Here is a 27085-nt window from a genome sequence, read left to right on the forward strand (position 1 = left end):
GGTTTCATGATCATCGCTGGATACTGCTATAATGGCAAGCTAGCAATTCGCCGTGTAGCTAATAATGTGAAGGTGAACTCCACGTACTATCAGGATGAGGTTTTAACACCCATTTATAACAGATATCCCGGCACTGTATGGGGGGGGGGGCCAAAAACCAGGTCTTGGTGCACCAAGATAAAGCATCCAGCCATACCTCCCTTTCGACTCGTCTGTTCTTACAGCGAATTGAGGTGGAAACTGGCATCCGTGCAATTCCTTACAGCGACATTCCGGTCAAGGTGCCAGATGGTTCACCCATGGACTTCTGTGCATTTGGACTCCTAAAACGGGCCTTAGGAAAGAGACGTCCACGCACTCTCAATGGCCTCTGGAAAGCCTGTCAGGAGGAGTGGGAAAAGTTGGACATGATAACTCTTCGGAAAAGTCTGTTGCAATGGAAATTACGTTGTCGGGCTATAGCGCTGAATGCTGGTTTTCTAATTGAGCATGATCGTTGGTGGCGACATGAGTTTTCATGAACTTATCGCCCTTCCAACATTGTCCTCAGAGATCCCGAACGACCTTCTGTAAACATCCATACCCAGACTGGGATTCGAAGCCGGGACCCCTGGCATCGTAGCACGATTATGAGGGCTGGCCCTAATAAAGTGGATGTAAAAAAAAACCAAACACTTGCAATAAGGCCATTTGAAAACAATTTTTAATAAGTTCTAATAAACATATGGTTGGAAATGCTAACTTTACTCAACTAAAATGCATTTTATAAAAATTTCATCAACTCAAAAATGAAAATGAAGTTCACATATATCTAGGACTCTTTGGTGCTAAAGTTTGCAACTTAGTATGCAGGGTATTTACTTCAAGGGGATAAAATTCCAGGCTAAAAATTACATGTTTTATAATAAATTTAATTGACATTAACATTTTACACTAATGTACAAAGTACGTAATTTATAGATATGAAAATTGTGCTTAAGAATTTCATGGAAAGTTCAATAAATTGTTATTTGTGTTTGTTGGTTCACATTAGCAAGCAAAAACTTGAGATAGACTGTGGGTGAACTAGCAACTCCCCCCCCCCTCAAGGAAATTTGTGAGGCCCCATTATATACCTTACCAAGAAACGTAAAGTTGTTTGCGAACTGACAGGCTGCATGTTAATTAGGGGAAGGAGAGATGATCACATGTCTTTTTCATGTTAACATTGAAATTTATTATGGTAATGAGTGTTGGCCAACAGCAATCAACACAATCTTGTTACGAAATTATTATACACATGTATTTACCTGATTTTAACCCTAGACCACTAATATGTTGTGAATTTTATGATACTGATGAATAAGTTGGGATTTCAATCCACTTCCATGCATGAGTAGTGGTTAACTTTTTACTTAGTAGTCCCAGTTGGCAAGCAGCTGTATTTTTGTCATATGTAGGCTAAGAAATGATTATTCTAATTATCTGTGTTCCTATTTTTATACTATGTAGAATTTTAAGTGAAAAATGCAGGCTCGACCAGGACTCGAACCAGGGTCTCTGGCATACAGTGCTATTGCCCTACTACTGAGCTACTGAGCCAGCCTGTTTTGCCTTATTTTTTGCTGCTGCTGTTTTACCTGTGCGGAATTGTCACTCCCAGTGCTACCACAATGGGATCTGTTGCCTTTGAAAACACTGTAGATGTTGACGTTGCCTGATGTGCCTAATTTAATGAATTAACATCTCTACACTGGGAGGAACCATGCTATGTCGACATATAAAGTGCTTCAAAGGCAACAGATCCTGTTGTGGTAGCACTAGTAGAGACTATTCCACACAGGTAAAACAGCAGCAGTGAAAAATCAGGTGAAGCCAGGCTGGCTTGGTAGCTCAGTGGTAGAGCAATGGTACGGTATGCCAGAGACCCAGGTTTGAGTCCTGGTCGAGCCTGCATTTTTCACTGAAAATTCTATGTAGTACATCTCCTGTGTGTGCCTAATTTTATGAATTCCTATTTTTGTGAATTAATAAACATTTATGAAAAAAAGGGTGTTGATATTTGAAATAGTCAAATTTCCAAATGCTTAGTGATAGTGTACTAAAAACATATTAGTGTTCTAGGGTTAATTTTGACTGTGTACAGAATATAATCAACATCATTTGCCACCTAGAAGTCTGATCGGTAAGTAGGACAGGGGTGTGGGAATCTCAAAATATTTATTCAATTAATAAATAAACATTTATTTACACAGTGAATTTCATAAGTTTCTCTTGGATTTCAGGAGTTGGTAGATCAGGGGCCAACTCACTCACAGGGATGAGAGCATGTCAGTGAAAAGAGTAAATATCAAAATTTTTAACCTACCTTACAAATGTTTGATATGTCCTCCCTTGGTGACTCGATACACAACAATCTTGTAATATAGCTCCTACACATGCTACAACATATTAATGTTGATGGCAGCAACTACATACATGATTGTTTGTAAAATCTATGGGAAACCTCTTGGTAAAGGAGGCTTGTAAACACAATCTTTAGCATAACCCCAGACAAAAAAAGTTACATGGAGTGAAGTTGGGTGAACTGGGAGGCCAAGCAGGGTGACCACTCTAGGAATATGATAAAATTTAAGTATAATTCTCGGTTTTCAGGGAAAACTTTCCAAAAATTCAAGGCTACAAGCAGATGTTTTCTCTATTTCAACCTTACCAATTATTAACACCTCTCACCATCCACCCACACACACGCACACAAATATAGCAACATTATAAAGGGTCAGTGACATTCCAGTATCCAAAAATTCTAATTGAATTCAATTAAACAGTATACATATTTAAGATATTTAATTTAAGGGTGAGAAGCGCTTCTTAGGGGACGAGAAGGAGTTTATATTTGCCATTTCACATACTCAGACTAAATACATCTACAAACATAAGTCACAAATGTTTCGGGATATACCAATTTACAAAAAATTGTTAATTGTACAAGAATTTCAAACTTAAATCTACCTGATCAACTTCAAGATATCTTATCTTGTAATAATAATTCATTTGTTAAATAGATTGTTCTGCAAAGGACACTAAAAAAGTAAACGGACTGTTTTATTTTCCACGCAGCTTTCTTTTCCTTCATTGATAAGAATAAAAGCTAATCTGTGAAAACTTGCCTCAGGACATTTATATAAATTCAATGGGATTTGGATTAATCAAGTTGTAATTTTTCACGTCTACGGAGAAATATTCATGTAGAATTCATGCATAATTCCTGGAGACAATAATTCATGCATAATTCCTGGAATTCAAGGATTTCCTGGTGAGTAGCCACCCTGCCAAGGCATAAGTGTTGAGTTTTTGTCCGACTGTTCTCCAATCCAAAGCTGAGGCAAAATGGCATTCAAGGTAGTCCCGAACTTCCAAGTGAAAATGCGGAGCAGCTCTGTCCTGTTTTCACTATCCTCCTGTAACTGAGGCATTGCTGCAACATGTTCTAGTGAAAAACTACACAAGGGGCAAATTACACAAAACCTCCTATCAGTTTTCTTGCTGTGCTAATTTAAATTTTTGCCATTTCATCACTTTTTCAGGTTTTCGAACTTTAATTGTGATGCGACAATAAAAATGGCTAATGAACTCATGGTAGTGATGAGGGACAGTCATAAACATTCATAGTGTACTCAGAATTTGAATTCAAGACCTTTTTTTTCTGTGTGCTTATTATTTTCAAAGAGTGCTCTCAAAATTCCTTTCTTCTTTCTCTCTCTCTGTGTGTGTATGTGCTTGCATAGGCACAAACAGAAAGCTTTTGAGGTCAGGTCTAATTTAACAAAATTTAAGTCCAAAGGGGGATTTATGACCATCATAACACCCCTTTCCAGTTGACATTTGTTTACTTAGCATCTCTGTTCTATCTATTTAATTGTGATGTGAGGACTTATCTACTACGTATAACGTTAGATGCAAATGTTTAATCTTTGAAGTGAAACTTTATAGAGGATTCGGGTACTTGCAGATGCAGACAGAGATATATAAAATTCAGGTTTCATGCTGAATTATCACTTACATGAAATAGCTACATTCTTTCATCTGTATTGAAACAGCACTGCAATCTATGCATTTGGAGGAGTGTGTGTGTGTGGGAGGGGGGAGGGGGGAGATGCATGCACGATGCTTTGAAGATTACCAATGATCAGTTGCTATCCTAAGTGCCAAGGTAACCACACTTCACTGCTGGTAAATGATTCTCATATGTGGTCCACAGTCTCGGGCGATGTCCCCAGCCTACATGTGAATTGTTACAATGCAATGTGGTTTTCAAACCAAGTATCATAGAGAACCACCAATACACAGAACAAAACAAACATGCCATTGATAAAAAAAGAAACATCAATGAACTATAAAAATGTAGAATGCTCTTTCATGTCCTGTTGTTACATTTTAACATATTGAAATCTTCAAGTTACACTAATTGATGCTACATCTCTCTTAATACAAATTTTACCTTGTCTGCTACTTTTGCAACTTCTAATGATATATCCAAACCAGATGAAGCAGCTCCCAACACAATTACATTCAATCCAGAATATTTTAGAGGACATCTGTAATCATGACTGTGTATGACTTCACCTGAAAATGTCTCTATCCCTGGAATTTGAGGACTGAATGGATCTGAATAATGGCTGAAAATATAAAAAAAAGAAACAATAGGCACATTAGATTGTAAACAAATATTTACCTACATTATGTCAAATGCAGTCATATAATTAAATTTCATACTATTTTATAATGAATAATAGGACTACAATATACGCTGAGGAATAAAAATACAAATATCAAAATTTCGGATTCCTACATGTCATGTTAATTTTTCTCTTTTCACATATGCAAGTCAACAACATGTCGAGTTGGACTAACTTTTCTTTTTCACTTTTTAATGTTTTGATTAGTGCTTTTTTGTTTTATATACTCCACAATTTCATCACAGTTGTACCTGAGGTACGTTGATATATTTAATTTTTGACGTAATCATGAAATGTGAGATTATGCACTGAAATGTTCATGTTTGATTATTTTGAAAGGTGTGAGGTGCATCTGAATTATCCTGTGATTTGTGCAAAATCAAGTAATATTGATTAAATCTGAAGAAAAATTTGAAATTGAAAATACACAGAAATAAACTTAATATGCCATCAACTACATAAATGAATTAAAATATAATTTTTAACAAAGTTCTTCTAATCAGTATTTAAAGTATACATGTTGGGAGGAATCAATACCAGTATAGTCCCAGAATAAAAAGTACTTAAGATTTATTTTCTCATTAAAAGGACAAGAGTACTGCACTTGAAGAAAATTGCCCAAATGTTTTCTTCAGTGACATAAGAACTTTTTGAATTCCTCTATCAAATAATCTAAATATAGGTTTTCTACATGCAGTATTATTCTGTCAGTCAGCATGGAGTCAGGGAATCTTTGGATTTTTACCTAGTTTCATTTCACATAGGTGAAGGTTATACATTTCATTTCAGATATTATTAGAATAATTAAATCAAGAAGACTTTAGTGAGCAGGCCATGTGGCACGAATGGGAGAGGAAAGAAGAGTTTAAATGATTCTTGTTGGGAAACCTGATGGCAGAGACTTGTAGGAAGGCCAAGATGAAGATGGAGGGATAATGTTGACATGGACCTAAAGGAAATTGGTAACGATGGATTGATCTTGCCCAGGATGGGGACAGATGGAAGGATTGTGTTGCTGCAGCCATAAACCTTCAGGTTTAAGAATGCTAAGAGTTAATTAGAAGGTTGGTTACAAATGGAAAGTGAAAATCCTAAGAGAAAGATTTTATCCTGTACTGAACACAAACAGCTTTCTGTGCCCTGTGGGAAAAAGTGTACATTAACCTCTAGTCGACAGATGGGATATGACATACAAGGGTCTTTCAAGGTTGACCAGGACTTTTATTTCTGCAGAGGAAATAGGTAGCAGAAGAAACACCAAACTATGTCAGTTTTTCAAAGTATTCTCCGTGCACGCCGAGGCACCATTGCCATCGTTCTGGCAGCTCCCGAATTCCTTTGGCGTAGAAAGAACTTGGTTGTTGTCGTAGCCACTGGAGGACATCGCTCCGCAGTGCTTCGTCTGTCATGAATTTCTTCCCTCCCAGATGGTCTTTAAGGGGTGCAAACAAATGATAATCACTGGGGGCTAAATCCAGACTGTAGGGGGGATGGGGCAGAACTTCCCAGCGCATGTCGGTCAGAGTTGTTGTTGTCACATTGGCCGTGTGAGGGCGGGCATTGTCATGGAGAAGAATGACATTTCCAGACAACATCCTAGGTCTTTTCTTGCGAATGGACTTTCGTACAGCACCACTCAACAATGTGGAGTAATACTGGGCATTAATCGTGCTCCCTTTGTCCAGAAAATCCACATGGATAACGCCCTTCATGTCCCAGAAGACACTTGCCATGATCTTTCCAGCGGACGGCTGCGTTTTGCTTTTCTTGGGGGGCGGGGAACCTTTATGCCGCCAATCCATGCTGCGTCTTTTGTCTCTGGGGTTGAATTGTGCAACCATGTTTCATCACACGTGATGATGGATTGCAACAATTCATCACCTTCTGCTCGAAACCGATTCAGAAGCTGTTCACAGACCGTCCTGCGTGTCCACTTCTGATCGAATGTCAGCTGGCGGGGAACCCACCTTGCACAGATTTTGCGAAAGCGTAAGTGGTCGTGAATGATTGTCTCAACACTCCCGACACTGATATTCACCTCGGCAGCAATATCCCGCACTGTTACTCGCCGGTTCTCAAGAATCATTTGCTCAACACGTGCGATATTCACTGGTGTGACTGCAGTCGGGCGAATGTGTCCATGCGCTTCATTTGTCACCAGCTCCCGTCCTTTGCGAAACTGCTCACACCATTCGTACACTCTTGTCCGCGACATCGTTTGTTCACCATACTGTGCTTGCAATCGTCTGAAAATCTCTGCTGGTTTCACTTTCTCCTTCACGAGAAATCTGATTACACGCCGCTGCTCCACAGCCACAGACACACTGCTTGCAGCCATGTTCACTGCAACTGCTGCGCATGCACGAAATACGTCATGCTGGGCGCTAGTTACTCGCGAAGGAATACATTACGTCACCCGCACGTTTCATCATGATCCGGCTATTCATCGATTTTTTACGTACGAAAATCCCGGTCAACCTTGAACGACCCTTGTATATGAAGTGTGTAAAGAAAGATTGAAAGAAAGAAAGAAATTATTGAAAGAAATCTTGTTAACTGCTAGTTTGAGAGTCCTGAATGGGGCCTCTTATAAATGATACATTAGTCATGTAAAAAGTATATATTTTGAAGGTTTTTTTTTTATAAAAAGTAAATAGAAAATGAGCAAAACCATGCATAAAAGTTTAAAGGCCATCTTCCACGATTTTTCACTTTGTAATGTAATGTTCTGCAACACAAGAAAAGCAGTGCTGTTCTGGCAGAATTCGAGTATGCACCTCCCATCACATGGGATGTGTATCAGCGGTATTTGTTGGGTGAGAAATAACAGAAAATAACTTCCTGAGCGCTGCAAATCCATAATGTAATTTTGATCTCCCTTTCTACTATTATAGAATAAATATAATGGTTAAAGAGTGAAAGCTTTGGGATGCTAAACACAGTGGATTGAGAGGGGGAGGTGGCTTGTGTTGGTGCCTCACTGTTTACACAAAGAGGATATTCTCCTTTTGGTCCACATAGCAACAGGTGACTCATTGAATAGGTATGATGTCACTAGCTCTTGATTGGCATAGCAACAGCTTTATGACCAACAACTAAGACAGCCATTTCTTGAACCTGGATTATACTGCGCATTATACACGAGATAACATTTTAGTTAATTTACTTCATCAGAAACGAGGGTGCGCATTATACACGTGTAAATACGGTATTTCAGTTGTGTTTTTTGTTCATTAGTAACATAAAGGTATGGCATATTCGAATTACAAAACAACACATCCATTGTACTAGCAAGCAGAATTTGTAAAAGTAATTTGTTTCCCTCTGAGTATCATGGGATAGATCTATATTCTCAAACAGTGGTATTTTGTCATGCTTCCCTCCGGATTTGGTTCATCTAGCACTCATACAGCTGACACTAAGAGCGAAATTCAAGAAATTCTGTTTGCAATCTGGCAACACTGCCACTGTTATACATTGTTGTTATTTTACCCCCAAGAAGTATGAGCCTATTTTCAACAAAAATTTGGAAGATTGTAGGAACGCAAATACTACATTTATTTCATTCACTTTGGTCTATTGTAGTGGCCACAACTGTTTTGAAAAATTTCATTTTTCTGATACTTCTTCCTTTAACACTCATTATTGGGAGATACAATGTATAAATTTCACCCCCGCAAAAAGCCCAGTCATTCCTAACAATATATATATATATATACACACACACACACACAAAACCAATTTCATTTCTCTATGACAATTAGACCTTGAGCTACGAATTTTTGTACTTTACAAGTTTGAAATGCATACACTTAAAACTAGGGATGTGAAAATTTACTGATGCCGATATTTAACCGATTCCGATACATAAGATTATTAAACAGAAATGGGATGTTATTTTCAGCATGAAAAAAATAAATTTGCTATGTACATTTCTATTGCATATCATATGTATATACATATATATTCTCAAGAGATGCGAATGTACATTTGCATCTACAAAATGTTATGTGAACCTTTAAGAAGAACATGGATTCTCAAGAGATTAAACATTAGTACACAAGCAGTTCTTTGAAATGCAAAATGAATTCCTGTTTTGCCAGATTCAACTTCAGAAACACAAGATTTGGAAGTACTTCAGGAAATAACCTACTTCTTCTCTTATCTCAAATCTGTTCAGCAACACTGAACACTCAATCACTGAATACTGATGCAGCAGGTATGCCCAAGTATTTTCTCAGGACTTGCTTCAATTTTGAATATTCATTTTTGAATTTCCAATACAACAGCAGATCCTGGTTCAGCAATGTACTGTTTTATTTCAGATTTATAGTTAGGTTGATCCTCTGAATGAGTTTGCAATAATTTTATTACAAAAACTCTACAATAATGACGAATCATAACCAAATTTTCAACAAATCTTACAAAACTAGAATATAAAACTTATTAGAAGGTTAAAACTCTAGTATAATTTAACCGGTTTAAATATCGGATTTTTGCCGATTCCGATGCCGATGTGTCAATTTTGGCCGATTTTCATACATCTGTAATCGGCTTCGGCACATCCCTACTTAAAACATTCCTGTCTGGCTCTGCTGTGTGATGCTTCCATGTTAGATTGCCATAAATAATTGTTTGTTTTTACTACTTGATCTTTTCTAAAAATGGTAAGGTAAATATTTTCTGCAATTCAAAGGAATAGGCTGTGCCCTCTACCAGTTCTTCTGTAAATCTCTTTCACACAGATATATGCATGCAGTAAGAAAAGCACAAAAAATTACTACCGCTCGCACCCGTGTGCTTTGCTTTTGGCAAGAGGGTGTGTGTGGTGTATATGACCTGCCAAGGTTCTGACGAGTTCATTTCCTGTCTAGGGTTAACTCAGCATTTTAATAAAGGTGCCTGCCTGTCCCCCCGACAGGATATTGGTAAGAAATATATAGTGCGGTCGGGGAAAGCTCAGTTTTTGTGGAATAGTTATGATAAGACAGTTTTATAGAGAATTGCGAGAGAGAGTTTTGTGATAAGACAGTTGCGATGAACAGTTTTGTTAGACACAGTTTGTGATAGATGGTTGCAATAGACAGTTTGGTGATGGACAAGGCAGACACAATTGAAGTTCAGTAAAAATGTGTGTGTGTGTTTCCAGGGGTCACATATAGTCCAAAAAATTTATTAAAAGGGTTTCTGCTAAGTGTTCTTTTGGCAGTGCTAATTAGGATGGTCATTCAACAAGGACTGTCCTAATTAATATCATATAGTGGCTACAACCAGCATCAACATAATTCATGCTTCATTTCACCATCACCCACTGATTGTGAAATTTCTTACAAGGGAGGTCAGCTAAGTGTCTCCCTACAATTTCCATGAAACGTGGCATGTGTATAGAGGAGCCCAAAGGAATTGAAGTGGGGATCTGACTGCTGTGTCCCCCTTCAATTTCCATGACACTTGACAGGTGTATAGTAGGGATGGCCAAACGGATCCGGATCCGAAAAATCCGGATCTGGATCCAAAAGTTACGGATCTGGATCTGGATCCGAAAATTCCGGATCCGGGTCTGAAAGTTCCGGATCTGGATCCGGATCCGGGTCCGAAAATTCGATTTTTTGGATCCGGATCCGAGAGTTTCGTATCTCAATCCCATTATAATATTACCACACCTTAAAAGGTATTATGATCTTCGATTACAAAGAAATTTTTCATTAGTTAGTCCTACAAGAATTTTTTTCAAGTGTTGTTCCTAAAATACTTTGCTACGCATCGGCTAACACACTCGTGCACAAAAATAATCTTACTTGTTTAACATAAAATGTCAGAGGTGATTTTGTAAATGCCATTGAAACGAATATGTATTCATTCGAATGTATTGGAAATGAAAACATACATAAATGTGACATTCAATTCCAGGATGAAACCTTTAACACATATAACAAGATAGAAATGTTATACAAAAATTATACAATTGTTCTACAGTTACAGTTTTACAAATTAAAATAAAACATTATAATATATGCAGTGTTATATAATTACAAAGTGTAAGACTAACAAGGGAGGTTATCTAAGTGTCCCCCTCCGATTTCCATGAAACTTGGCAGGCGAATAGTGGGACCCAAAGGAAGAAATACGTGTGTTTTTGTTTCAGCTAAGAAACAGTTTTAGGGGGCAAAACCCCTTCAAATGTCAAGATGAGGACAAATTGAAGTGAGGATCTGACCCCTGTGTCCCCCTCCGATTTCCATGATACTTGGCAGGTGTGTGTATAAACGGGCCCAAGGAAAGAAACACGTGTTTTTTTTTTGCTTCAGCTAAGAAACTGTTTTAGAGGTCAAAACCCACTCAAATGTCAAGATGAGGACACATTGATGTGAGGATCTGACCCCTGTGTCCCCCTCCGATTTCCATGATACTTGGCAGGTGTGTGTATAAACGGGTCCAAATGAAGAAATACGTGTTTTTTTTTTGTTTTGGCTAAAAAACTGTTTTAGGGGGCAACCCCCAACCCTCCTCAAATGTCAATATGAGGACAAATTTAAGTGTGCATAAGACCTGTGTGTCCCCGTCCGATTTCCATGATACTTGGCAGGTGTGTGTATAAACGGGCCCAAAGGAAGAAATACGTGTTTTTTTTTGTTTCGGCTAAAAAATTGTTTTAGGGGGAAACCCCCTCAAATGTCAATATGAGGACAAATTTAAGTGTGCATTTGACCTATGTGTCCCCCTCCGATTTCCATGAAACTTGGCAGGTGTATAGTGGGGCCAAATGGAAGAAATAAGTATTTTTTTGTTTCAGCTAAAAAACGGTTTTACAGGGCAAAACCCACTCAATTGTCAAGATGAGGACAAATTGAAGTGGGGATCTGACCCCTGTGTCCCCCTCAGATTTCCATGAAACTTGGCAGGTGTGTGTATAAACGGACCAAATGAAGAAATACGTGTTTTTTTTTGTTTGGGCTAAAAACCTGTTCTAGGGGGCAACCTCCCCTCAAATGTCAAGATGAGGACAAATTGAAGTGGAGATCTGACCCCTGTGTTCCCTTCCGATTTCCATGAAACGTGGTAGGTGTATAGAGGGGCCCAAAGGAAGAAATACGTGTTTTTTTGTTTCAGCTAAAAACTGTTTTAGGGGGCAAAATCCCCTCAAATGAAAAGATGAGGACAAATTGAAGTAAGGATCTGACCCCTGTGTCCCCCTCCGATTTTCATGAAACTTTGCAGGTGTATAGAGGGGCCCAAAGGAAGAAATACGTGTTTTTTTTGTTTCGGCTAAAAAACTGTTTTAGGGGGCAAAACCCGCCTCAAATATCAAGATGAGTACAAATTGACGTGGGGATCATCTGACCCCCGTGTCCCCCTCCGATTTGCATGGAATTTGCCAGGTGTATAGAGAGGCCCTATGCCCCCTGTTTCTTCCTATGCCATATTTACGTGGTTTAGGGGTCAGATCCCCACTTCAATTTCTCCTCATCTTGACATTTGAGGGGGGGGGGGGGCTCTATACACCTGGCAAGTTCCATGGAGATCGGAGGGGGAGACTTAGACCTCCTTTGTAAGTGTATTAATTAATTACAAATCGCGCACGCGGGTACACACACTATATATATATATATATATATATATATATATATATATATATATATATATATGTATGTATGTATGTATGTATGTATATTATATATATATGTATATTAGCAGGTAACAATATGTTATAAGCACATTCTTACTTTCCAACGAAGCGCATGTGGGATGGCAAAACGGATCTGGATCCGAAAATTCTGGATCCGGATCCAAAAGTTCTGGATCCAGATCCGAAAGTACTGGATCCGGATCTGAAAATTCCAGATCCAAAAGTACCCGATGCGGATCCGAAAGTTTTGGATCCAGATCCGAAAATTCCAGATCCAAAAGTACCGGATGCGGATCCAAAAGTACCGGATCCGGATCTGAAAATTCAGGATCCGCGGATCCGGATCCGAAACCAACCGGATCCGGATTTCGGATCTGCCAGGATCCGGATCTGGCCATCCCTAGTGTATAGAGGGGCCCAAAGGAAGAAATATGTTTTTTGTTGCAGATGATAAACTGTTTTACGGGGCAACCCCCTCCCCCCTTTCAAATGTCAAGATGGGGACAAATTGAAGTGGGTATGTGACCACATAACTATGGCATAGGAAGAACACGCACATATAATGGGAACACACACAGCACAGAACTGAAGGAATGTTGGTACCAAACGCAAGTGCTATCGTGAAGGACGATGGCGGTTGAAGTTCTGTGCTAATAGTACTGGCAGATACACAAGTGGGATACTTGAGATATGAAGTGCATATCACTGGCAAACACAGCTATCACCGACCAGACAAAGGAAGAGAAATATGCCACGCAATAGCATACAATGTGACAAAATGTGTTACATAACACACGAGACATGGTTGACACAAATCATGTGTAACACACCCACCATGATGTATCACCTATGGGCAGTCTGTCAGGAGATACCTCACAATCAGGGGAGATAAGAGTAAGGAAACGTGAAATGGTGCCAGGAGGCCACAGTTAAACACAATTATCAGGTGTGCTGTAGTGGGATGGGATGTACGATAAGACATCATGAATCCAAATTCCGTATGTGTGACCCCGTATATAAAGGATCACAGAAGAAAATAAGGACAACAGTTCTGTAGAGAGGTACCATGTTGAATGTAGTGAATGTGGCCACACTGTTAGTACAGGCATTTAATGCCAGTAGCCCATCTGTTTTAACATCAGAGGAGGCATATGTCGCAGACATTGTGAAGGATATCAATGAAAGATGTACCAAAGATCCTGCGTACATCGTGGAATTTGCTACTTCCTTGGACTTTGACCAGCAAGACGATACATATGCACAAGCTTTGGAAAATACAGATGATGACACAGGAGACTATACTGACCATTGTTCACCACATACTGTATAAACGAAGACCAGTTGAATTTTGGAGGAGTGGACAGAAGCGAGGTTTGTATCTTACCACCATGCAAAGTCAGTATAAGAAGGTTACCTCAACATGGCAACTACGAAGATGGGAAGAGCAGTTACGTGCAGGAGGAACGCGGAAAGAAAAGCTGTGTCAGGTTTCCAAATACATTTTAGAAAACTTTAGTGATGCCATGCAAGCACAGGTTGCAATCCATGACATTGATATTCGGAGATGGGCTCTGCAAGCTAAAGCTGAATTGGACGTTTCTCGGTTTACAGCGTCACTGTTTTGGCTTTGGAAATTCAAGACAACACATCACATCATGTCCTGGAAGGTAACCAAATTCATTACATTAACATCTGTTGGCAAGGGGGAACATGTTCAGAACAAACATGACAGCTTTGTGGATACTGTTAAATCATGTATTGCACAGTACTCTGTCGCAAATGTGTTTAACTCTGATCAAAGAGGTTTCAATTTAGAAATACACAGTAGTCCCACCATAGCTATTAAGGGAAGGAAGAAAGTGGAAACTATTGTGCAATCTGTTGCATCCACAACATACAGTTACACCATTCAACCAATTATTTTGGCCACGGGAGAGGTGTTGTCTCCTCTCTTTGTTGTTCTGAAGGAACCTGGAGGTACCTTTCGACCCTATGTCAACCAAACACTGCTCCGTCCAGCAAATGTATTCATTGAAGCCTCTACATCGGGAAACTGACAACAAATCACTTTAAGACCTGGCTCAAGGAGGTGTACTTCCCAAACACAGGTGATTTTGGTGCTCTGCTATTGGATTTGTGGAGTGGACATAGTGATATTGTGATGCGAGAGGTGACACCACGGGACAAAAACATTACTCTGTTGACAATATCTAAAGGATTGACTGGCACTTTCTAACCATTAGATGTGTATGGATTTAGGATTTGGAAAAATTTAGTGTGATGCTTTTCCGAACTTGTCCTGTTACTACACAGTGACATTAATATCCACCTACGCAATAACATTGTCAAACTACAATCCCTCACTGACATTAATATCCACCTACGCAATAACATTATCAAACTACAATCCCTCACACACAATCAGTTGTCCTCACCTAGGTTTCGACACTTGGCAGGTATATAGAGGGGCCCAAAAGAAGAAATATGTTTCTTTGTTTCAGCTAAAAAACAGTTTTAGGGGTAAACCCACCTCAAATGTCAAGATGAGGAAATTGAAGTGCGGATCTGACCCCTGTGTGCTCCCCCCCCCCCCCCCCCCGATTTCCATGAAACTTGGCAGGTGTATAGAGAGGACCTTGTTTCGGCTAAAAAACTGTTTTAGGGGGCAACCCCCCCCCCCAAATGTCAAGATGTGGGAAAAATTGAAGTGGGTATCTAACCGAAAGGCCACCTCCATTTGAGAATCCGGTGGCATTCTGTTTTGGTGGTGACAGTAATCCGATATGTGATGTTTGTGGTGCAGTGGCAGTAATCAGATGTGCATGGTGTAACCGAACATTATGTTTACATCATTTTTTTTAGGAGTACCATTACTGTGACGAGTATGTATGAGGGGCAGTCAAATGAAAACCGAACACCCGCTACAAAGTGACAATGGAGTTTGTCTTATTCAAAAGTAAGACATTTATCCCACTGGGAGATGAGATGATCAATTCCAGTCTTGAAGAAAGAGGTAGGTCTCTGACTGATCCACAACCTCCCCCAGTGTTGTACTTCCTCGTCCGAATGAAACTGACATGCACGAATGTCTTTCTTCAGGTCACCAAAAATGTGGAAATCACAAGGGGAGCTTGTGAGCTTGGAGCTTAACGGAGGATGTTCAAGCATTTCCCAGCCAAATGTCTGAAGCTTATCCCTCACCAGATTGGCAGTATAGGGAAGGGCATTATCATGCAAAAGGATCATTCCATCCGACAGCATTCCAGGGCATTTTGACTTTATGGCACGTCGCAGTTTCTGCAACGTGTCTGCATAGCGCTGCTCATTGATTGTGGCTCCATGCTCTAGGAAGTCGACAAGCAGAGGGCCCTTGCAGTCGAAGAAGCAGCTCAGCATGACCTTACCGGAACCCGTATGGACAGCCTTGGGTTTATTTGGCAGGGGAGAATCGATGTGTTTCCATTGTCGGCTTTTCCGTTTGCTCTCAGGCTCAAAATGGTGGCACCACGTTTTGTCCCCTGTGACGATACGTGACAGAAACGCATACACTTCCTCATGGTACCGCTGCAAATGACTCAGACATGCAGTCATTCTGTCAATCTTTTGTCCCTCCGTCAATTGATGCAGAACCCACTGCGTGCAAATTTTTCGGAACTGCAGGTGATCTTTGATAATGGCATGCACAGAGCCATGACTAATGCCAACCTGAACACAAATTTCTTCCTCTGTGATTCGTTGGTCTTCCTGGATCAGACCATTGATCCTCGCAATCACATCAGGCGTAATGGCTCGATGGGCCTGTCCCGGGTGCAGATCGTCTTGCAGTGATGTGCGTCCTTCACGGAATCTCTTCTGCCACTCGTGCACACTTGTCAGGGACATGCAGTGTTCGCCATACACTGCAGACATGCGACGATGAATTTTACGTGTTCCAGCACCCTCAGCCACCAAGAAACGAACCACACCTCTCTGCTCTTCTTTGCTTGCCTCCACTTCCAATGCTCGACGAACACACTTTCACTACGCTCACCTCCTGAGCAATGACGAAGCCAATGTGTGGACCTGTGCGTTTTCACTATGCATTTCTCCTACCCTATAGATGGCAGTATCGAAACGTAACAAGTGTTGTCAACTTTTGCAAGGAATGTGTTTTATGGTGAGTGTTCGGTTTTAATTTGACTGCTTCTCATACATTGACACCGTGGAAGCAACAATGGGGGAGGTTTTCAATGTGATGCATGGGTGCTTGTCTGTACTTTGTGTTGGCAGATCGGTTACCATAACATTGTTTCGTGTTACTTTCTGGTGGTAGTAAATGTTTTATACATGCTGTGTATTCATCTATGGAACTATCCTCTTGTGTCCTTGGCTATCACCTATATGATATCAAGGTCATGTTTGGTAGGGTTATGGTTCCAGTGTGTGGCTATTTTGATGCTCTGTTACCCTGCTTTGGCCTGTCTATTGTTATGCCCATGCCTATCCAGGAACAACGGTGTCTATGAATTCGGCATCTCTCTACAATTGCACTGCGTTTGGTACCGACAATCCTACAGTTCTGTGCTGTGTGTGTTCCAATTATATGTGCGTGTTCTTCCTATGCCAAATTTACATAGTTTCGGGATCAGATCCCCACTTCAATTTGTCCTTATCTTGACATTTGAGGGGGGTTTTGCCCCCTAAAACAGTTTTTTAGCTGCAACAAAAAAAAAACATGTATATCTTCCTTTGGGCCCCTCTATACACCTGCCACTTTTCATGAGAATCGGAGGGGGACACTTAGATGACCTCCCTTGTTAGTGTCCCTTTCATTCCATACCCTTGTTGGACAGAGTGAATAAAAAATAACATGAAGAAATAAAAGACTATACATTTATCACCAATGAGAAAGTTTAATTTTTAGGAAAATTTTGATAATTCCTCACAAAGTATTTTGTAATTTGGGATATAATACAAAACTGTTTGCATTTTAAAGCAACACCATGAGTAAATTTGGTTATCCAGTACAAAATATCATTGCCTGGGCAAATGCTGTACACCATACATTTGTCAAATTTCCACACTTACCCATTGCACACCATTACAGCATCAAATTCATGAGTTTCCTCTACATCAGTCTTCAGGTCCTTTACTTTCACAATCCACTCCACTTTTCCACTCTTCATAATTTTTGGCCTAATGCTTTTCACAACAGTTTCAAACTGAAATAATTAATTAGAATTTAATAAAAATGACAGAATGAAGAGTAACAAACACAAGTAAAAGTGAAAAGTGACTAAAGAAATTTTCCTGCTAATTTGTATTATTCACATATCTGTGTTCACTCTCTCATTGTGCAGACGTAATGTACAACACATGTAGGAAGTGCACATTTTAAAGCAATGAAAGAAATGTCTATTATTAACAGACGTTGAAAAGAAAGTGTGAGCAATGTCAGACAACATAATGGAAACATGTATTTATTAATTTTCCTATTTTATGCATTCAGCATTCTTTTTTGCCACTTTGATGATTAGATGACACTGGTGAAGGAACACTCATGCCCTGTCTGGGATCTCAACCTGGAACCCACAATGGCAAGATAATTAGTCCACCACGCAAGATGATCAGCCACCAAGGCAGCACAAAGGAGACAGGTGATAAAAAAAAAGAAAAGGAAAAGAAACTGCTGCTACAATTTGTACCAGATTCTTCCTTCAAAACTTAATTTAAATTCTTGTTATTTGACACTGCCCACACGTTTTTTTTCTTCTTGCTAATAACATTTTTCTTACAATAACTTTGACAAGAAGGCACCAAACTGTTGCAGCTCTTTTTAACTGTCATAATCAAGAGCTTGATTCTCAGTGGAGGCATATTGCACAGTGGTTTGGATTCCACTTTAAACTGTAGGTACAGTCCCAATTAGCATACTTGAGCATAAAGTGGACTCTTTTTTACTGTTTTAAAAGGTGTCAGAGGCAGTTACTGAGGTTACACACTGTGTTAGACTTTTTAATGTTAATAACAGAGAAACTATTCAAGATAACTTGACTGGCCCTTTTGTATTTGAAGCTGCAATATCTATCTACATTGAGTGTGTGTAGGCATTTTGTAATATTTAGTTCCATCACAGCGAACCAGGCATTTGTGTACCCAAAGTAGCAGGAGTGAGCAATTTTTCTTTTGAGCAACGTAAAAGTGTCAAATAACAACACAGATGTCCAAATTTAACACCATTAGATTTCTACCTCTGGGTTTGGTTTGATTTGGTGTTTTAAGTCCACTTTGTGCACAGTAAGGCTAATTGGGACTGGACCTAGTTTATAGTGGGATCTGAACCACTATGTGCCTCCACCGGGTATCGAACCCGGGACCCCTAGATTACAAGGCAACGATGCTACCACTGCACCATCAGGGAGGCCCATTCTCTACTTCTGGAAAACTGAAGAACGATGTGTACCCCCACACAGCCTTGGTCTCAGAATGACATGAAACATGCGATTGACACTATTTGTCCTTCCCTTTCTGTAGAAACCATATCTGTTGTTTGTTGATTTGTCAATCTGTTCTATAGCATTGCAGACAAAGTATTGCTGCCAATTAACATCTGTAACTTTAAGGTATGTGACATGCAAAAAAGTTCATACTTGCTGTTATTTGTGTTCCCATTATCCACTATTTTTGGACACACTGTATTTTACACAAAATAAGAAAATAGATTCAGACCCACAGTTCAGCCTCACTAATGGAAACTTATACCACCCACAATTTCTAGATGCTGAGGATGGTTTTGATGGATCTGACAAAAAAAAGTTAAGCATGCTGCACTACTGCACTGATTGCCATGGCAACTACATTACAACAGAGTACACAACAGGAGACAGGGTGGCTCTGTAACGTTTTTAATATTCAATATTATAAACTCTACAAAAAGTGAAAATTGACGTAATATATAGTACAATTTTCAGCCATCAGAGGCCTCTGTCCTCGATTGCTCGACCGGTGTTGCCTCTCGCGGAGCACTCGGTATATACGGGCAGGACGTAAAACCGCACACAGTGCAACAGAGGAGCTGATACTGACTGGAACGGAACTCGACCACTCCCCCTTTGGTCACTAGAAGCCAGCGAGAGACGTACCTAGCCTGAGTCCTGTGAAGACGGAAGCCTTCATTGCTCGCCACTCGTAAAATGGACTGCATCTAAAGGGAATAATTACGGTGATTGGAGTGCGGCATTGCAGGACCTTTTTGAGGCTGAACTTTTCTGTTATATAGGTACATAAACTCTCTGCTGTGCTACAAGAACTTTATAATTGTGCCAACGTTCCAGATCGTTCCCCCCCCCCCTTTTTATCAAAAGTAAAGTCTATACTAAATCTTTTTGCATTAGTCCTGTTACCCCCTTGTTGCGACGCCTTTTGGGTGCTGCGAAGGAATTACGTGAAATAAGGATAAGAAGTGTTCGCAAAAATTGTCGAAGAGTGAATTGGGTGATTTATTAATTTGAATTTTGATTCACATCATATTCCCGTCGCCCAAAGACTTATTGCGTTCGAAAAATTGAACTTTTAACATGTGCGCATTTACTTCCTTGAATCGACGAACATAACAATTGCATTTTAGTCAACGTGGTAATGTAATCGTTTCACCCATTTGACGTTCCGATTTTACGAATTAAGACTTTGGTTAAATTTTCTTGCATACGAACAAAAGAAATCTACGTGTCCTCTGCAACGTATATCACCTTATGCGGGACGCATGTTCCTTCCCTCCTTTACACCTTCCTCGGTAGCATTTAAATCAGGAGAATTGAGTTAATGCTAATGAATGGCAAAAATAATGCCGTAAGGTAAATCAGGGTAAAAATCTAAATGAAGACTTGTACCGCAATTAACATACTTGGGAAAAAATTGGGAAGTATTTGTTGATTGTCTAATGTGGATTGTTTAATTGGATTTAAGTAATAGACGCATATGCATTTTTGTTACGCATGATTAAATAATGCTCGATGACTGTTGTAAATTAATTGTACATGCAGGACATGTTTGTAAATTTGACGTGCTCTCACGTCATTCATGTGAATAGTGTTTTTGGGCTTACGCTGATTGTTTTGTTTTGACTCTTTTACGAGCTTTTTTTGCTGTTCTTGAAATACATATAGTAATTGATTAACGTAGTTGTCTTGTTGATAATTCACAAATACAAATTGACCTTTTGCCTTACTTGAACATGGTAGTAAGCAAACAAAGGCATGCCTAAAACGCAAGACACGAGTCTAAGACATGATTGAAATCCAAGGTTCCATTTTGACAATTGTAGATATGGTCGACAAATAGAATTAGTGTTATAGAAAATTGTGAGGACAAATTAACGCAACGGAGAAAGCACGGTGTGCCATTCGTTGGTGGACCCTTTTGACCTTATACATACGCTTGTATATATGTATCTATTTTGTGTGTATATGGTATTACAGGGCTTTGTATCGCGTTTCTCGCCGGCATTGCTCGTAGACTCTTGCACTGTCGATCGAGAAGGGTGACACAAATTGTAACTTGTAATATATAGTGTGAGGCTTCAAATATTGTCTAAAGTTGTGATTGCCGTGCAGCCGCTTTCCAGTTTAAATATCGCGAGCGATCACACCTCACCCCACTATATCATTACAGCTCTCGGTTGGTAACATTCTAAGGTTTCAGTTTCGGTCCCAATCTTTTCTGACCACGGGGTGACAAGGATATTACTGTCAATACTGTTTCTTGAATAGGTTCAGAAGCAGTTACTTCATGATTATTTATTTTACTGAGTATTAAATTATCTTTAATTTAACATGTAAGTTTCTGCAAGAAATAATAGCAGTTTTATTCTGGTAAATATGAGTATATCCCATCATGAAAAAAAAGTAAAGAGAAATTTTTGAGAATATGGAATAGTGTAATGATTTTTGAGAGGGTTTTTTGGAAATGAAATTACTGACTCAGGCTGACTTTGAGACATAAATAAATAATAATTAATAATGTTTCAATGTGGTTATATTTAAAGTACATGCATGTTTTTACATTTTTGTTCTGGTAAAAATACTATTGCGTTAATGGTTCTCTGTGTAACATATGGGCTTTATAATGATAAAACAAACAGTGAAACCTTGATTTTACGTTCCTGGATTTTACATTTTCCCGCATTATACATTCAATCTTCATGGTCCCAACATAGCAAAAGGTTATAACATTTACCTCGATTTTACACTTTCCCACATTTTATGTTCTTGCAGATTAGTCCCCTGAAAAACGTAAAATAGAGGTTCCACTGTATATGTTCGGGCAACACTAGTGTTGTTATCGTAAGATGATGGTAACTTACATGTACAATAAGCAACTTACGTAGTGTCCAATAAATAGCCTAAGTACTGGATAATGTGTTTGTTAATAATACAAAAACATGTAAAAGTACGAAACATGGTGTCAGGCTTGGGGTTCGACAGTTGAAATAAGTGGATGCATTGAAATACATAAGTAGAAAGTTGACCTTATCTTCGAAAACATGGAGACGTTGAACACACCACCTGTTTTTCAATTCTCAGGAAACGTTGCTGAGAACTGGCAGAAATGGAGAAATAAGTTGGACACTTATTTAATCGCGCCCGAAAAAAGTGAGCAGCCAGACAAAGTAAAAGTGGCAATATTGTTAAATCTTGTAGGAGATCAGGGACTTGAAGTGTATATTACGTTCAAGTTTGAAAATAATGAAGACAAAGACAATTTCGAAATTGTGGTAAAGAAATTTGATGAATACTGTCAACCACGCAAAAATGTAGTACAGTATTGCTACAAATTCTTCTCATGCAGCCAAAAAGTCGATCAATTATTTTACAGTTGCCTAACGAAGCTAAAATCATTAGCAGCCACATGTGAATTTTGAGACCAAGAAAGCAGTCTAATTCGTGACAGAATAGTGCTAGTTCTACGAGATGCTGTTCTACAAGAAAGGTTACTGAGGGAGCCGACCTTGACAATCAAGAAAGCAGCATACTATGTCCGAGCAGCTGAATCAAGAGTTCAGGACTCTGCGGAGTAATGAAGATGTTCCAGTAAGTGTAGACTCTGTAGGAAGAAAAAATTAAGCACAGGTGAGAAGAAAGGAAGAAGCAAGAAAGAAGAATGTGCTCCATATGAGTGTAAAAAGTGTGGTAAAATTCATGTGAAATTTAAGTGTTTTGCATATGGAAAAGTTTTCAATAAGTGCAAGGCTAAAAATCACTTTGCACTGAGGTACACTGTTACAAGAAACGAGAAGAAAAAGCAAGTGCTTCAGGTGTAAACACATAGTGAATCAAGTGATGAACATGAATCATGCTTGTATGTTGATATAGTGCAACAAAGTGTTAATTTAAGTACCAGGTGAGAAATCGCATAATCTTACAAGTCAGTTGAAATTGTGGAAAAAAGAAATACAAGTGGCAGCTGGACACAGGTTGTGAAACTAATATATTGCCTCAGAAGCCTCCATGGGGCTTAGGGTGACTCGAGCCCCCCCCCCCCCCCAATGTTAACGATGTGGGGGCAGAGCCCCCCAAATAATTTTGCTTAAGATGATCTAATGTATTTTGCTTCTCTTGCAAAGTTTACTCTGAATTGTGCCACATGAACTTAACTTTAAATAAACATTTGAAATGTTCTCACATGACATTCAGAATGAGATCATTGATATTAGGGAGATCTGTTTTGAGCTCCGTGGTAGCAGATATTAAAAGTTGGGAATTTTTGCTATTATGGTTGACGAAACTTGTGACATAGCCATCCATGAACAATTGACATTCTGCATTTCAACTGTGAATGAAAATTTTTATATTTTTGAGGAATTCATGGGCTTTTATGAGATTCCGAAAACTGAGTCCAAAACTCTTTTTGACATTGTAAAATACATTCTGGAGCATCTGGACTTGCCCATACAGAATCTGAGGAGACGGTGTTACGATGGTGCCTCTTGTATGAGGGGAAGATTTAAAGGGCTGCAAAAGTTAGTTACAGATCTGCAGCCACAGGCTATTTATGTACACTGTGCAGCTCATAGCTTGAACTTGGCAGTTGAGGACAGCTTGCGTCACCTGCTCCGTATCAGAGACATAATGAATTTAGCCAACGACTTGTTAAAGACTGTTAGGGAATCCCATAAAAGAATGCAAATATTTAGGAATATTTTTGATGTGAACGAGTGGACTGGCCATATTGGACTGCAACCACTTTGCCCTCATCGGTGGATGTTGAGAGCCTCTAATATCCAACAGATCTTAAAGAACTATGAAAACCTTTCATTATTTTCGATAATTTTTCTGAAGAAGATTCTACTGACACAGCATCAAAATGTTCTGGATTCGGAGACAATGCATCACTTCAAGACATTTTTCTTTCCCTCCCTCTACTGCTATGTGATGAGTCCAATAGAAGAGGTAAATTGTAAGATTCAGTCTCCACGCATTGGTGCTACAGAAGTGGAATCAAAACTAAAATACTTGACTGACATCTTTCAAGAAAAGCGAATGGGTTTTGAGCAGTTCTGGCAGAAATGTACAGAGGGCAAACCCAGCCTCGTTGATGAGCCAGAATTGCCCCGGCAATGTCATGTCCCTAAGAGACTTGAAAATCCTGATGCTCACAAGTTCTACGCTTGTGCATAAATCAATATACACTGAAATGTGTGACACAGTAAAATCATGTGTTAAACAAAGACATGAATCTACAGGACCACAAAAAGTAACAGCCGTAGAGAAAGAATGCATATCAACTGTGAACAGTTGCACAACAAACTTTGAAGAAACGCGAGGATTCATTCTCCAAGATAGGCTCTCCTTACACCTGTTCATGCTTGGTGATATCGCCAAACAGAAGAAAGTGGTTCTAAATACCATGCATGACATAAGGAAGTTTCTTTTGGAAGACAGCACCCTTCAGGAGCTTCTGCAGTAGTACTCTGCTCAGAAGTACTATAAAACATGAAGTGCAAGAAAGGAATTGAACCATTGAAAGAAACCTGAACATTGCTTGCGTCATATGGATGTACCACAATAAAACCTGTAGGTATTACTACTATGAAGCGTAAAATAGAGAAAGGTATAAATGTTCCTGTAGAATTTTACATTGTGCAAAATGAAACAATAGCACTGTTAGGTTTAAAAGCATGTATAGATTTAAATTTGGTTAAGCACGTAAATTTTGTTAGTGATGTTAAATCATTTTTTGAACACACTATGACCAAAGACTATGCAAATGTGTTTAGAGGATTAGGAAAATTTCCAGGAAAACCTCACCACATAGAATTGAAGGAAGGATATGTACCGCATATCAGCCCTCCTAGAAGAATACTGCAATCAGTGCATGATAAGCTGAAGAAGACATTAGACAAGCTTCAGTTCAAAGGCATCATTAACCCATCCGCTTATCTAGTCGTCGAATCGACGGCTTGGCTGGACATTCTGTTCCCATACCTAGTCGTCGAATCGACGGGTTCCCGATTTTCATCATGTAGTTCCTTTTTCATTCAATAGATGGCAGAGGTTGTATGATCTTTCAAATCTATGACGTGTATGTTTGTGCTGCTAAGTTTTTCATACCATTTCAAGCATGTTTTGTTCAGTAATTTCTCATGTAAACAAACCTTCATTTGTTACGTCTTGCAAACATGTTGCATAAGAATGTTGTAGATGATTCTGCGATTGAAAATTTGCTTTTCGATAGTGATGAAAAGTAAAATGTGGATTTTGGAAGGGGAGATGAACACGGGGGTTCATTTTATGTTAGTGAAATTGAAGAATGTAGTGAAAGTGAGGAAGAGGTGGCTGTGGCAGGAAAAATATAAAAGGTTGAGGAATGGAAATGGAATGCAACGATGTGTGTGATCAAATTTATTAGGTGAGTTTCTAATTATCTTTCAAGTAAACTGCATATGTGCATACTTATTACTATACTTCCACTTCAATATATAAAATTTTCACGTAAATTGCTTGGATAGTTTAAACAATATTTGACATCTTGTCTTGCTGTGCAACCTTCACGGGAGATAGCCAAATTTAAATGGTATTTCATGGCAAAAAATTTGGCATTTAAATAGTAAGCGGATGGGTTAATAAAGTGGAAAAGCCAACAGAATGGGTCCATAATTTAATGATTGTTGAAAAACCAGGTAAATCATTAAGGTTGTGCTTGGATCCACAAGAACTAAATAAAGCTATTAAAAGAGAACACCATGCCATTTCATTTCCAGAAGACATCCTTAGCAAACTGGCAAGAAAACAAGTGTTTAAAGTTCTAGATGGAAGGATGGATTTTGGCAGGTCACACTAGATGAAGAAAGTTCAAAATTGTGTATGTTTAACACACCATTTGGTTGGTATTGCTTTAATAGATTGCCATTTGGAATTCCGTCTGCTCTGGAAGTATTCCAGAGAAAGTACTTTGAAATCTTTGGACATCTACCAGGTGTAAAGATCTACTTCAATGATTTAATTATAACAGGAAGAGATTAAAAAGAGCATGAGAATTTAAAGAGTACTAGAATGTGCCAGAAAATGTACCGTCAAGTTTAATGAAAATAAGATACAATATAGAGTGAATGAAGTACGGTATCTTGGCAGAATAATATAAAAAAACAGGTATAAAACCAGATCAAAGTCATGTAAAGGCAATTGTTGAAATGGAACCACGAAAGGAAAATCAAGCACTAAGAAGATTGTTGGGAATTGTTAATTTATAGGGCTGAGCTGATACCGATGCCTACGTATCTGTATCGGCCGATTCCGGCAGTATCGGCATCAGTGAGTATCGGTTGATTTTCTTTTACCATTACCATCTGATACCAAAGATTTTCAGTGGCTAGAAAAAGAAGCCAAAGGCATCAGCTCGTCTCAACATTTGTCCTTTTTAAAAGTTCATTCACCCTTCCTTGTGACAGACTGGGAGGCCAGCACATGAAGTTCCATAGATTTTCCAAGAAACCCTGGATAAAACCCCACCCTCCTGGGAAGCAGATGGCAAGATCAAATACATGGGTAATTGAGAACTGAACCCAAATGTGACTATGAAGGCATGTAACTGCTTAGTTAACGCTGTGGGAAATAAACCATTCATTGTCAATTCTTGCTTGAAGATCGTGGTCGTAAGATAAGTGGATGTTTTTAACCCCCCGCTGCACTAATGCAGTCAGGTAGTTGCGGAGTTATTGGAAAAGAGGGATGAAGTTCACTGTGAAATTAGCCTTGCTTTATTTACTTTCAAGCGGGAAAGCGAATCAGCAATTTATTCTTATCCTCTTCCCTTTTGTCTTTCATGTGACTACCGGTATCGACCAATGAGGATTATGTATTTCCACCAAAAGCCGCCCAACCGGTTGGAGTGGTTAGCACATCACCCTACTACGCCAGGGTTCAAATTCCAACCTGAGCATGGATGTTTGTGTGTCCATTCATCAATTTCATCATAACATCCCTCATCCCCATCTTCACAAATTAGCCAAAAGTGGCACAAAAAATAAAGTAAAATAAAGCAAATCAATCAATCAATTATTTCCGCCAAGATTAGATTGGAAATATATGGCTTTGAATGACAGTAGTAAGGAAGATAAGCTAATCGGGACTGGACATAAATTTTAAAGTGGTACCCGAACCACTATGTGCCTCTACTGAGTATCGAACCCGGGATCTATTGATTACAAGGTGACGTCATTACCACTACACAATTGGGGAGGTCCCTCTAAAGATTTATGTGCACC

At 39.1% G+C, this 27085-nt stretch overlaps 1 protein-coding gene across 1 annotated transcript in view; it reads right to left on the bottom strand.

Moving 5' to 3' along the window:
* The window catches only part of LOC145984063 (uncharacterized), a 63888-nt gene that overhangs the window by 20569 nt on the left and 16234 nt on the right, over positions 1-27085 (bottom strand). Inside the window, exons 3-4 of the mRNA XM_083117441.1 lie at positions 17413-17546; positions 4481-4658 (exon numbers count right to left, since the gene is read on the bottom strand). Coding sequence (XP_082973567.1) covers positions 4481-4658; positions 17413-17546 — 312 coding nt within the window. The remainder of the gene's footprint in view (positions 1-4480; positions 4659-17412; positions 17547-27085) is intronic.

Source organism: Lepisma saccharinum, chromosome 2 (genome assembly GCF_977018435.1).
Source record: "Lepisma saccharinum chromosome 2, izLepSacc3.1, whole genome shotgun sequence".
Classification (NCBI taxonomy): domain Eukaryota; kingdom Metazoa; phylum Arthropoda; class Insecta; order Zygentoma; family Lepismatidae; genus Lepisma; species Lepisma saccharinum.